Genomic DNA, 13,669 nt, shown 5'->3' with positions numbered 1-13,669 from the left:
TTCAATTTTTGCACTTTATAAATGTTTCTTTATATCATATAATAGTACAAAAACAAAAGTAATAAAAAAAAGACCACAATTCTAAGGGCACGTTTGGTTCGCTGTAATGGAATAGAGCTGTAATTGAATAGAGCTGTAATAATAATTCAATTGTTTGGTTGAATGTAATGGAATAGAACTATAACAGTGCGTTTGGTTCGCTGTAATGGAATAGAACTATAACAGTGCGTTTGGTTCGCTGTAATGGAATAGAGGCGTAATGGAATAGAGGCGTAATAGAATAGAGGCGTAATAGGTAATTCTTTTGTTTGGTTGAATGTAATGGAATAGAGGCGTAATGGTATTCTTGTGTTTGGTTGAATAGAATAGAGGTGTAATAGCATAAGGAAAAAAGTTAAAATGACTAGAATACCCTTAGCAGAATTTTTTTAAAGTAGATGATTATTGTTATTGTTATTAAATTTTAATAAGATTATTAATATAAATAATAAATAATTTAATCATATTTTAACATAATTGTTATAAAATATAATTTAATAAAATATATAATTTAATAAAATTGTTAATAAATATTCTTATATAAATTTACTAATAAAATCATAATATATAATACTAAAATATAATTTAAAATAATTATTATTAAATATAATTTAATAATAATAAATAATTAAATAAAATTCTTATTCTTATATGAATTTACTAAAATCATAATATATAATACTATAAAATATAATTTAAATAATTATTATTAAATATAATTTATAATATACTTTATTATTATTAAAGCGCAATACATATTTAATGTGCTAAAATATCATTTGTGGAACAAATAAGTTAATTATTCTACAATAAAAAATATTAGCGTAATAAATAACTTTAGAATTGTATTTTGCATAAACATAATAACAATGAATATTAACAAAAGGTTAAATGAGATTCATGAAATTCTATGTCACAATCCAAATGTTATACGCTTTTGCCACATCAAAAGTTATATGACATACCATCCCAAATATTACAAAGTAAAAAGTTACGAAAATGTCATCAACAAAACCATAAATTTTAATGGTTAGCAAGAAATCTTCGACTCATTCCAACCGTACATCAGAAGGTAAACTAAAGAAAACTACCATTTGAGTTGGATGATCTGGAATTTTAGTCAATGCTTGAAACCGTTCATCCACAGTTAAACCTTCTATTTCACATAAGGTTGGATATAAATTTGCCGCTTTTCTTGGATGCCCGGTGAACTACCACATCGGAGGCAATACTCCTACTAATTTGTTCGCCAATGGCCGCATGTTTTCGACCAATAAAGTGGCAAGATCAAGAATCAAGAAGAAAAATGACCGTTGCATCGTAATTCTTTTTTTCCTCTTTGAAGATGAGGAACCCCTTGGTTTTTGTCATTTTGCCATCGCGGCGAAACATCCATGTCATCCAAAGAGACATTAGCATCGCAATCATAGTATTCGTTTCTGTCTTCATTAATATCTGCAGAAGGTACATCCTCAGCATTTATTTCTTCAAGAACGTCATTATTTGTTTGAGCGTCTTTCCCAGTCGCTCGATCTTTTGCGTATATGGCAGTAAGTTGGTCGTAGTAGGGGAAACTACGATGTTTGAACTGACTGGCTTCTTTATGACTCTATAAAAATGAGGAAATCATATTAGTTATAAGTTTGGTAAGAATAGGATAATCAAGAGTTGAACTCATTCTTACCTTTAAATAAGAGTCCCAAACCGCATCTTCAGCAACAACGACTTGCCTATGGTCGTCCCAACCAAAACCGCTATTATTTTGGCCATTAAGCATGTCATACACTATTGACCAATCTCTTTTCAGTAACCTAATCCTTGACTTGATATTAGGTCTTGCCTTCAACATCGCATTGGGTAAAGCCTTCTAACATTTTTCTAACTCGTTTAAGTAACCGGCTTTGAACCCGTGATCAAGTTAAATGTCCCAACATTGTGCAAGTCCACCATGCAGAAACCAGGTCTTGCATCTTCTTCGGAACCCATTTCCTTTTGGATCCTCGAGATGATTGGGAAGGAACATTTGATTCAAACACCGACATAATTATCTTAAGAAAAAAACAAATTAAAATTAAGTTTAATATCATGAATCAAAAGGTGAACACTTTATAAAATTAAAATTAAGTTCAATATCATGAATAAAAACTCAACACTCAGATAAAATTATAACACATGATGAATGAAAAGAAATCAAATTATATTTCAACAAGTTTGGTACAATACAAAAACTCAAAACACCACCAAAGTTTCACAAACTAGATACATAAAATAACATAAACAAATGAACTCAAACTAATTTTCTCCCTAAACCTAACTAGTTTCTAGATGCTTGCCATTCATCGAACATTTGGTTGGCTAGCTCCATCCTCCAAGTAGCCCAAGCATCCGATGGATGAATATTGACGATATTCGGTTAATCGTCATCTACCACATTAGTAGGTAATCCTTCTCCTATCTCCGCTTCAATAGGATCAATACTCATATGGGTTCGAATAAAATTATGGAGCAAACAACATGCAATAATTATCCTATTGTGCACCCTCACAGATAGAATGATGGACTCCTAAGTATTCCCCATCTCATTTTAATAACCCAAAGCATCTTTCAATAACATTACGTCTTGAGGCATGTTTCATATTAAAAATTCTTGCGAGTACTTGGTCGATAACCCCGACGCCAATCATTCAAATGATAACGTTGTCCTCTAAAAGGTGCAAGAAATCCTCACAATTTGTGTATCCAAGATCAACTAGATAATAACAACCTATAAAAAAATTCTTAATTATTAATTCCCAAGAAAGTTTAATCTTAATGAATAATTCAAAGTCCTCTAACTATCCACTTTACCATGAGGAACTTTTAGTCCATGCCTCCTACTAATGGCATCTCAAGAACTCGTCCATCGACAATGTAACCTTCCCAACCGGAAGAACATAAACAAATTGCATTTCGGTGTACAAACACCTAGCATATTTGTTGCTATGTCACCTTTTCGCTTCGATATCTAGGTTTATCAACCTGCTGGAACCCTAATCTTTATGTGGGTTCCATCAAGAGCACCTAAGCAATTCTATATCACATGTTATAAAACCTTAAGTTAGGATACTAAATTTAAATCTAAATAAACTAAATTATGTACAAGCTATATATAAAACTTATTCCAATACCTTAAACCATTTCCACCTTGTGTCTCAAGAATCATGTAATTGGCTCGCTTTTAAATAACACATCTTGTAAGCGTATGACAATATTTAAAACACTATGAAATGATCTCGCTAACAGCTTCCGGACCTATTGAAGTGATGCTTGATAACTCGATTTTTAAGGTGATGGGAAATGATATGTAAAAACATTGCAACTTGCTCATCAACAAGCATGTGCCTTGACGACTTCAATCCCCCTAACGTTTGTAACATCTCACATAGTTTGAAAAAGGCAAATCTATTCATCCTAACTTGTGAAATACTGTGTCTCGTCACTAGCATGTACAAGCCTTTTCACATAATCCGTTGTGCATAAAAATCTAAAATATAGGACCTAATCCTTGGTCTATAAGTATGAAGGCTATCGATGGCACCTAATGTAAGTATAAACCAACCGACAATGTTACAAATTTCCAACCATATTGTCACCGCAATTCCAATTCTTTTACGCCTCACGTTTGTGCAATTAAAGGCGATTTGAGCCATTATCGCAAGATATTAATGTGTTCCATATTGTCAAATTTATTTAAAAGGGTCACATTTTCCAATCATAATTTCAATAACGAGAAACTAAAATTAAATAATTTAATTGCCAAAGAACTTACAAAGGATTGCGTGAAAAGAAGACGCTCAACTGTGGGTGGAGGAAGCAATCAAACAAGCCGCTTCAATAGAAAGCAATATCACACTATCAAAGAAAAATGAACAATACTAGTTTAGAATCTTAACAGTATTTTTGACAACAATGTTACAAATTTAACATTAACAAACCACATTTTCTTTAAAGAATTTTTAGAAGCAACATCAATCATAATAACAATGAATATTTGTTTTTCTTTCAATCATAATTTTAGAAGCACTTTCAAGCATTCAACCCTTCATTTAATTACGATTTTAACGGATTCACCTTTAAGTTGGTAATAGTTTAAAATTATGGATTAATTAACGTAATTAGATTTTCGAAAAAAGTTATAATTTAAGTTATAAACTCACAATTTAGTATATTAATTAAAAGTACATAGTGATTATAATTAGATTATTTGATAAGATAATATAATCTTAAATGAAATATAGTAAAGAAATGGAATTTACTCTCTATTAAATACCTATAAAAATTATCCAAAATAAAAAATTCTTTCATTTAACACATAGAACTTAATTAATGAAATATCTTATTTCAAAGATATAGACGAGAAACATGCGGTATGTCCAATGATATGATGTTAACTCAAATATATGTCATTGTTGTGAAATATTGAGAGTTGAGAAAAGATTTTCCAATGAGAGTATATAAATGGGAATCATATTGGACCTTCGAACCAACGGCCATGTTTTCGACACGAGAGATTGGGAATTGTTTCAAATGTAGATTACTCAAAACCAAAACTCTATTACCACATTTGGGTGTTGGATAAATAAATACGAATAAAATAAATAATAATTTATATTATAATTAAATTAATTTTAAAATTTATAAATAATTAGAAATTATTTATTTGTATTAATTCTATAAAAAGATTATTTCATTTTACTTGATATAAATAATAATACTTTTATACTAATTTAAAATTTTTAGTAAATAATTTATTAAAGTATATTCATTTTGTAAAATTCTTTTTATTTTTAATAATTTCCTAAAAAACAATTCAATAATTTAAGTTATAAATTTTTATGGAATATAAAAGCTTGTTGACCTTACTTAATTAAGCAAATATAGAATCTTATTTTTAATAAGGAAATTATTGCAAATAAATGTTATCATTTGTTTATATTTATGTATAAATAGGTAACACAAGAAGAAGAAGAAGAGGAGTTTTATTATTAAGAAAGGAAGTTACGCTGCAAACCTCTCATTAAAAGAAATACATCACTTTTTTCACAAAACATTACTATGGAGTAAACCATAAAAAAACAATTCAATTCTTTGGAATTGCAACTATAAAATACCTCTTGAAATGCAACTAGAGATTCACTTGCCAACAATTTATGTCTCGAGCAAATCGGTAGGTAACAATCCAATACCTACAAAGGAATCACACCAATCACCAATCCACCTAGTAATGAGAGTACCGCATTTTAAGCAAAAGAACGAGCCAAAGCACGAGCAAAAGAAAATAAATAACAAATAACAAGGGCATAAGCATGCAATTCATTCAACAATATGAGGTCCAATTTTACATGGAACAATTTTAAGTACGATTTACAACTAAATAGAAATTGATGAAGGTAATACATGGATTTCATAACATAGACAACGCCAAAGCACATTGATATATACCAAGCCACAAGCAGAATAAAATAATTAAGAAAGAAAGTTCGAGTGAGTTTGAGAGAATAAATGGACTCCATTTTCTTTTCATATGACTCCTGCCGAAACCACGCTAGCAATAATTATTTGAAGGAAGATCTTCCTACATTTTAAGGATGTTATTAATTATTATCTCACATCGGTATTAGATTGAATCAACTATTACTATAGTATGGCATTTAAAACTATATATGCTAGTCTGTCTCAATTGTAGTCTGTAATTCATATTAGTAAATTCATAGTTAACAAGAAGGAAAGAAATGTTAGAAGCTCGAACATTCGTTGTCACCATTCGCACCAAAATAACCACACTAAAGCGACTTAAACGCAATCATCGAATGGCATGTAAATATTTGTTCAAGATATCAAGTAGAACTAAAGAATCACATGCAAGAAATACACTTTAATTATATTCATAATTAGAGAGCGAAAAAACCTAATCAAAGCTAATAATTTAAGCAAGGGTCATTTGTTTGCACTAAAGGACAAGTTATTTTGTCTCACTTCAAATTAAAATGCAAATAGACCATGAAAGGAAGAAGATTCCTATAACATTTCAAACCACCAAGACCTATAACCAAAATATATTATACCCTCTAAGTTTAGAAATCAAGATGCGGAGAATATTTATCATCAACTACATGCACATATACATAGACATAAGGAAGCAACAGAATCCAATTGTTGCATCTAAAAACTAAAAAAGAACAATCTAATCATCTTCTTATGAAAGAATTAAGTTCACCTATAGAAACCACACAAACTGAACAGTTTATTAACTTTCTCAGAAAAAAACCTGGCTCATTAACTTTCTCAGAAACCAAATGGAAAATAACTAAATTTTAAGGATAAAAAATCTATTTAAAAAAAGGTCAAATTTTATTTAAAATAAAGGAAATATTTCCACTTTGACAAGCATGGAGTTGGAAATTAGTAAACATACATTTCTCATTGTTTTTTCCTCCGTTTTCTTTGAAAACAAACAAAAACACTTGAAAGAAAGCTAGAATTCAAGCATAACACAAGAAACCTTTGATGCCAATTGAGCTTTTAAAAGTGAATCATGATATCGCAGCAATTGAGCTTTCCAAATGAAACTCAATGCTCCAATAGCGAACAAAGAAAAGCAAACATACCTCTCATTCTTGCCAAATGAAAATCGTGCACCAAAATAGAAAGCAACTTGGTTGACATTGCGGTGAGATTGACATAGTTCATAAGATAAATGAAACTAAAGACCCATACACAATTTGGTTGAGATCATACAACTATTCGATAGCATTACAACTCCATACTTGACCGGAGTTACTAAGGGCCAATTAATGACCAAAAATACAATCCCATTGCGAAAACCGCTAATAACAATGCATTCAAATAAGGGTACGCATGAGTATAATCAAGATGCAAATCACATGAGAAAAAAAGAGAATGATAATCCTTCAATCAAAATGTTCAACAAAGCCCTCGGATCTCATAGCTATATCCGTGTCAATAAGAAGATAAATATAATTATAGATAGAAAGAATAGAGAAAGAAAACAGGAAAGAGGAGAGTTATCGACAGAACCAGAAAGGATAGAGAAACAGATGGTGAGGAAGAGGAAGAGGAGAAAGAATTGAAAAACAGATGATGATAGTAAATGCTCTAAAGCGAAAATTGGGCAAAATCCAGTAAACCAAATCAGTTCTAAAAATAAAAACATTCGTAATGGGAATAATCGGTGGGAATAAACAAATAAAAAGAAAATCATGAGGAAGAAAATAAAAATCCGAGATGAAAAAGAGAAGAACAACTTATCAAAAGGGTTAATGGAGATCCGAGACGATGGAGTGAAACGGAGCGGCGATTTCGGGAGGGACGGAGAGGAGAGGTGGAGGTGATTTTGCGAAACAACACTGTTGATGTTGGTCGATTTCAATGATTTGGAAGGGAGGAGAGGGAGAGGCTGCAGGTCGATTTTGGCGAGGGTAAAACAGAGAAGGTTTTCGAGAATGCGTCCGTAATAGGCTAATCAGCGTTTTTGGAAGGGAATGCAAATCGGCCAGGAAGCGGAGAATATTTTGTTTACATCCGTAACCGCATAAGCCCGTAATAGGGCTTTACAGTGAACCAAACGCAGGAATGGGTGGGGCGCGCGTAATAGAGGCGTAATCACATACCCAACACGGTGAACCAAACAAGCAGTAATAGTATTCTTGTGTTTGGTTGAATGGAATGATGTTATAATAGCATAAAAAAAAACTAAAATGACTAGAATACCCTTAGTAGAATTTTTTTAGGTAGATGATTATTGTTATTATTATTAAATTTTAATAAGATTGTTATTAAAAATAATTTAATAAAAATAATAAATAATTTAACCATATTTTAGCATAATTATTATTAAATATAATTTAATAAAATTCTTAATATAATTATTATTATATGAATTTATTAAAATCATAATATATAATACTCTAAAAATAATATATAATCTACTTTATTATTTTTAAATTGCAATACATATTTAATGTGCTAAAATATCATTAGTGAAACAAATAATTTGATTATTTTACAATGAAATATTAGATAATAGAAGTAATAAATAACTTTGAGAATTATATTTCACATCTAAACATAATATTCATATATTAATAAAAGTTACATGATTTCATTAGTTTATATGTCATAATCCATATGTTATAATATTTTACAACATTAAAAGTTATAACATTTTAATGACATTCTATCATGTCATTATACCATCCAATTTTCAGCAATAGACACTTCAATTTACAACATTTATACACCTCAGTTACAGCAATAAAACATCTCAATTTTCAGCAACTAAACAATTCAATTTGCAGTATTTAAAACACTTCCATTTATAACATTTAAACACTTCAATTTGCAGCACTTTAACACTTCAATTCACAGCATATAAATACTTCAATATGCAACACTTTAACACTTCAAACATGATAAAGGCAATCTGTAAAACAAGCATTTACAGCAACTACAAGAATGAAGGGCACCACAACACTATCAAACTTGAAGCGTCCTTTTTGTAAAACTTGCCTCAGCATCCCGCTTAGAGGCCTCAATGGCAGCTTGAATCATTTGTTCTTTAATGTCATTGCCATAGTCTGGCAAATTATCAAAGGCAGGAGTGCTGGGTGTAACATGCTGGTTGTTAGAGTTATCATTCTGCCACCTTGGCTGCACAATTGAATCGTCACCTACTTCATCAATTGTAACAGTCTCATGGGAATTCGGGCCGAGAGCTTGTGCAGTTTCAGAGGCATCCTCAACAACAGGAGCATGACTAGATGGCTCATGGCTATTCTTAACCTATCTCACCTCTGTTGGATGTGTAACCATTGGTTCATGAGTTGAACCAGAATCACCATTGAAGAAACTGCTATGGAAGTTTCGATCATGAAGAGACGATTGCTCGTTTGTTCTAGATAATGGTAGAAATGGAAAGACTGGCCTATTTGGTACAACTTCATTTGGATCATCTATATCCATGGCATCATCTACAGGAACTATGGTTGATGTTGGCCTTTTTTTTGTAGGAAACATGAGAAAGCAAACAAAAAAATAAAGCTATAAACCTAAAATTACTTATCATAAAAAAAAATTAGCATAATTCAGAAATATATACCTATCACCCTCGCTGAAATATGCAGTTACAGCTGTATTGAGATTGCCAGCATGCTCCTGGTCCCAAGTGAAACAATTAACAGATAACAATGAGATGTTATATCTAACTCAATTTTATGATATGATGCAAAGAATCCAAAACTCTAAGAAAACGCAACCCAAATAGACATTAATATGATGGTAAGAAGCATTTTCCAGCAATCTCAACATTTGTCTCCAAAAAGACCTACAAAAAGGCCCTTAACAAACAACAGAATCAAAACCTAAGAATCTACTAGCTAGAATTAAACCTCAAATCAACCATCCCCGGTCACTTAGGAGTTTAGCTGCAAAGCGAGTAGTAATGACGCATATGAGCTTCATTTTTAAATCGCTTACTACATTCAATGAGACTTCTCGGTGTTAGTTGCCCATGTTTATGAAAGCATGACTAAGGCATGGAGGTTTAAAAAAACTTGTCCATTATCGCTGGCCAAACATTGCATACATTTTTCTGAAGCCATGAAAAGAATACAACTCTATATTCAAAACATTTCAACTTTTAGCTTTTCCCCTTTCTAGTGTCCAGTCAACCATCCAATTTCTTCGTTCTTGTTCACTTTTTAAAGCCAGTTCATTTGGCTAATATAAGTTAAATCCAAGTAAAACAACTAATTGAAAAGAAAAAATAAAATTTTCAAATAATTCATTCAAACCTTAAATTAACCCTTTGATTATAGTCATTGGCTAAAACCCAAGTCCAATTACAACCAATAAAAAATCAGTTATCTTCAACAAACGAATGAAACAATGATTAGAAAAATAAATCAACAACATTAAGCAGTATATTATAAACCCTAAAAAATTAAAAAAGAAGAAATCAACTGATCATTGATCAACCTACAATCAGAAGCCAATTCGATAATCTAGTTTAAAATTTTAACAAAATGAAACTAAGATTTAATTAAAGATTTTCCAAAACCTACCTCTAGCATGGAAATAGAAACAGCTTCGGGTGCCCCAGTGATGATGATGAAAGTGTCGATTGCTTCTTAGGTCTCACCATTGCAAAATAAGAGAGTGAGCGAAACAGTTGGGCCGGAGATCTGAGACGGTGGAGCTGGCGAAAGATGCGAAGATTAAGAAAACTTGAAGGGCGCGTAGCGTATGATGAAAGTGAATAATCGAAGCCTTGACTTTGCTTTGCAGAAATAGCTTTTGGATTGGCTGCCGTTTTGAGGTGAGAATTTGTGAGGGTAAAGGTGAGGAGGGAAGGGAATAGAAATCCCTTTACAGCTTACCTAGGTTTCCTCTGCAATCAAAGGAAAAAAAAGGGAAACGTAGAGATGGAAAGGAAAGAAAGTTACCAGACTGAAGGAGAAGATGATGGTTCCGTTACAGCTTCTTCATTCTCTCTGGGTAAAGGTGAGGGCAAAAGTTGAAAGTAGGGAAAAAAAATTACTCCCGTGGACTGGAATGGCTATTCACAGGTGAAGGATGGGAATGGCTATTCAACCTTTTCCTTAAATAGAGCTGGAATGGATTCAGGCTGTAATACCATTACAGCTAATCAAACTTACCTTTGGTGGTGGCTCACCGAATTGGGAGGAATGCATTCCTATTCCCCAACCAAACATGCTCTAAGTATTATCGTATTACGTTGATTTAAAGTACCTATTTTTGGTAAGTTTTTTAATAGAGTGTTATTAAACTTATGATTTCTTACTTAAATTTTATTAGAGACGTAATTGGAATGTTGGAGTTCAAAAACAAACAAAACCGAGATAAATTGGAATAAAAAGCAAGACAATGGGTTGAATTGAAAATTGTAAGATTATTTTTAGATTGATAAAAAATTTGATTTTTAACTTTGTCAAATCCTATTTTTAGAAAAAAAAAGTGATTTTGTGTTGGTTGTTAAAAATGATTTTAGGAGAAAATCATGCTAAAATTAGCTCTTGAGAGATGTATAAAAAACATTGTATTTGTGGCATAAAGAGGTACCGAAAAAAGCACTTGAATAAAAAGATCTATTACGCTCATTCCTATGTGAAAAGCAATTGAGCATTCTGCCAATTCTTTCTTTTCTTTACTTTAGGTGTGATCGTTCTTTTAGTCTTTTCACCTTTCTTCACCTATTACCTTCCATTAAAATATACTTTTAAATCCAATCGAGTATGATTAATTTTATGCTCAACTAATTCCAATTTAGACTTAGGTCGGTTATCATTCTAATCGAAAATTGTGAGATATGAACCCGCGCTAAAACCTTACAACACGATATTCATTATCTCTCCAGAATATGGGATAGTCACAATCATCCCTTAAAGTTAATTCTATTTCAACTCAAAAAGTGCATGTAACACCCCAAACTCGTCTTCGTCGCCAGATTAAAGTGATGGAGTGTCACAAAAAAATTGGAAACATTTAAGTTCAAACAAAACATGTATTCAATTTAAAATCTAAAATTCATATAAACATTTCATTCCTGGTATAAAATACACTTACGGGCCTTAAATCGGGCCTACGGGGCTCTAAAAATAATTTGAGAACATTTAGGGATCATTTTGAAATAAAATAGAAAAATTTGGAAAAATGTAAAATTTTGAAAATAGGGGTAACATGGCTGTGTGACCAACTGTGTTCAAATCGAAGTAAGGGACACACGGTCGTGTCCCAGCCCGTGTGTTCGTCTATGTGAGTATTCGAAATAGGGTCACACGATCGTATTACAGGCTATGTACTAGACCATGTATGCATTTGAAGTTTAGTCACGCGATCGTGTCGCAGACCGTGTGTACATTCGAAGTTTGGTCACAATGTCGTGTTGTTAGGCCATGTAATCATCCTAGACTGTGTGGTTCACCCTGCATCAAGAAATGTAAATAACACACGACCGTGTGACAGCCTGTGTCTCAAGTTGTGTGCATCACAAATTACCCCTAATGCAAGCCAAATCAAATCCAATTACTTGGGCACCAAACTAAACCAATTCAAGATACTTTCATATGGTTAAAATACATCCAAAGACATCAAAACATACCAAAAATCAATCAACCTAGGTGCCTAACCAATGTGCCCTCATTGACACCACAATTTATAAGCCAAAATGAACTAAAACCAAACACTTATCCAACACCAAACCAAATGGTATTTAGCATCATCATGAGCAAAATAATCACATAACCAATTTACCAATCAACCACAATTACAATTCCATCTATCACCCTAAACGCATATATTTAGAACTACTCAAACATTCCATTCACATCTAAACAACTTATATACATATATACCTCACCTTGAACATTAAGCAAAAGTCCTAAAATACTTACAATTAATTCACTTGCTCAAGTTACTAAACATATATATACATGACCACAAAATGTCACCAAACTAAGTATCAAACAAAAACAACATAGACAAGCCAACCAAAAGTCCTAATACATGCCATTCATAACCAAGTTCCAAAAAAACTCAAAACATCTACCAAAGAAGAGATGAATAGTGTGTATGCTCTAACTTGAACTTCTGATCTACTAAGCTTTACGAAATCTACAATAAAACACAACACGTAAGCACAATATGCTTAGTAAGTTCAAATTAATGTAAACACAATTTAATTATTAAATTTACTTTACGTAAAACATGCATAATTTTTAAAACACTATTATATATTCAAAAATGCTTATTCACATAACAAACCTTATAACCTTTACATAATAGTCCATTCTAATGCTATCATTTTCAATTGATATCCTTTTCCTTGTTTCGGGGATGCCATGGTATCTTTCAATCATGGTCTTTTCCTTTTTGAGTATAATGCCATGATATATTTCAATGATGGTCTTTTCCTTTTCTTAATCAAGAAAATCCAAACACCATTTCATAGATATGTAATTAAAGGTATCAATTTAATCATGAAATAAAATGAATTGCTTCAATTGAAATACAAACTTACCTTGACTAACACGGATGCAAAAGTAGAGTCGATGACTAATCCAAAACCTTAGCTTTATTGCAATTCAAGTCTGGTTGATTTGTATCTTGATCTAAACAATAATTTCATTCAATTAAATAATTCAAATAGCTTAAAATAATTAATTCAAACTTATAGCCCATTTTAATATGAATTTACAAAATTAACCCTAGCATTTTAACTTTTAAGCAATTATCCCCTAAACCTGAAATTCACAATTTAATCACAATTAATGAAATACCATGCTAGCCGATTTTTTTCTAGGGTCCAATACAACCCATATTTGCTATTATTTCAAAATATTTTCCTTGAATTTTACCATTTTCATAAATAAGTCCCTAAACCTTAAAATAATAAAAAGTACTTAACAAAATATGTCTATTTAACTACCAAAATTCATCATTTATCAACTAAATTCACAAACAACTCAAACTAATTCATGTTAAGTCCTTAAAATTTTAAAAATTCTACAAATTTACCCCCGAGCTAACTAGATTAAGCTAATATGAGCTGAAA

General features: G+C 31.5%; 1 protein-coding gene across 1 annotated transcript; it reads right to left on the bottom strand.

Annotated features, from left to right (window-relative positions):
• Positions 1–8,389: 8,389 nt before the first annotated feature.
• Positions 8,390–10,780, bottom strand: LOC105793936 (plant UBX domain-containing protein 13-like). The gene is made up of 4 exons (XM_012622852.2): positions 10,542–10,780; positions 10,161–10,401; positions 9,197–9,252; positions 8,390–9,094 (listed from the first exon to the last, which is right to left on the bottom strand). The coding sequence occupies exons 2-4, from the start codon at positions 10,167–10,169 to the stop codon at positions 8,881–8,883; spliced, it is 279 nt and encodes a 92-aa protein (XP_012478306.1). The 5' UTR covers positions 10,170–10,401; positions 10,542–10,780; the 3' UTR covers positions 8,390–8,880.
• Positions 10,781–13,669: the final 2,889 nt, after the last annotated feature.

This window comes from Gossypium raimondii, chromosome 3, assembly GCF_025698545.1.
Source record: "Gossypium raimondii isolate GPD5lz chromosome 3, ASM2569854v1, whole genome shotgun sequence".
Taxonomy (NCBI): domain Eukaryota; kingdom Viridiplantae; phylum Streptophyta; class Magnoliopsida; order Malvales; family Malvaceae; genus Gossypium; species Gossypium raimondii.
Note: the sequence above shows the minus strand (reverse complement) of the source record. Positions and strands in the feature narration are given on the sequence as shown.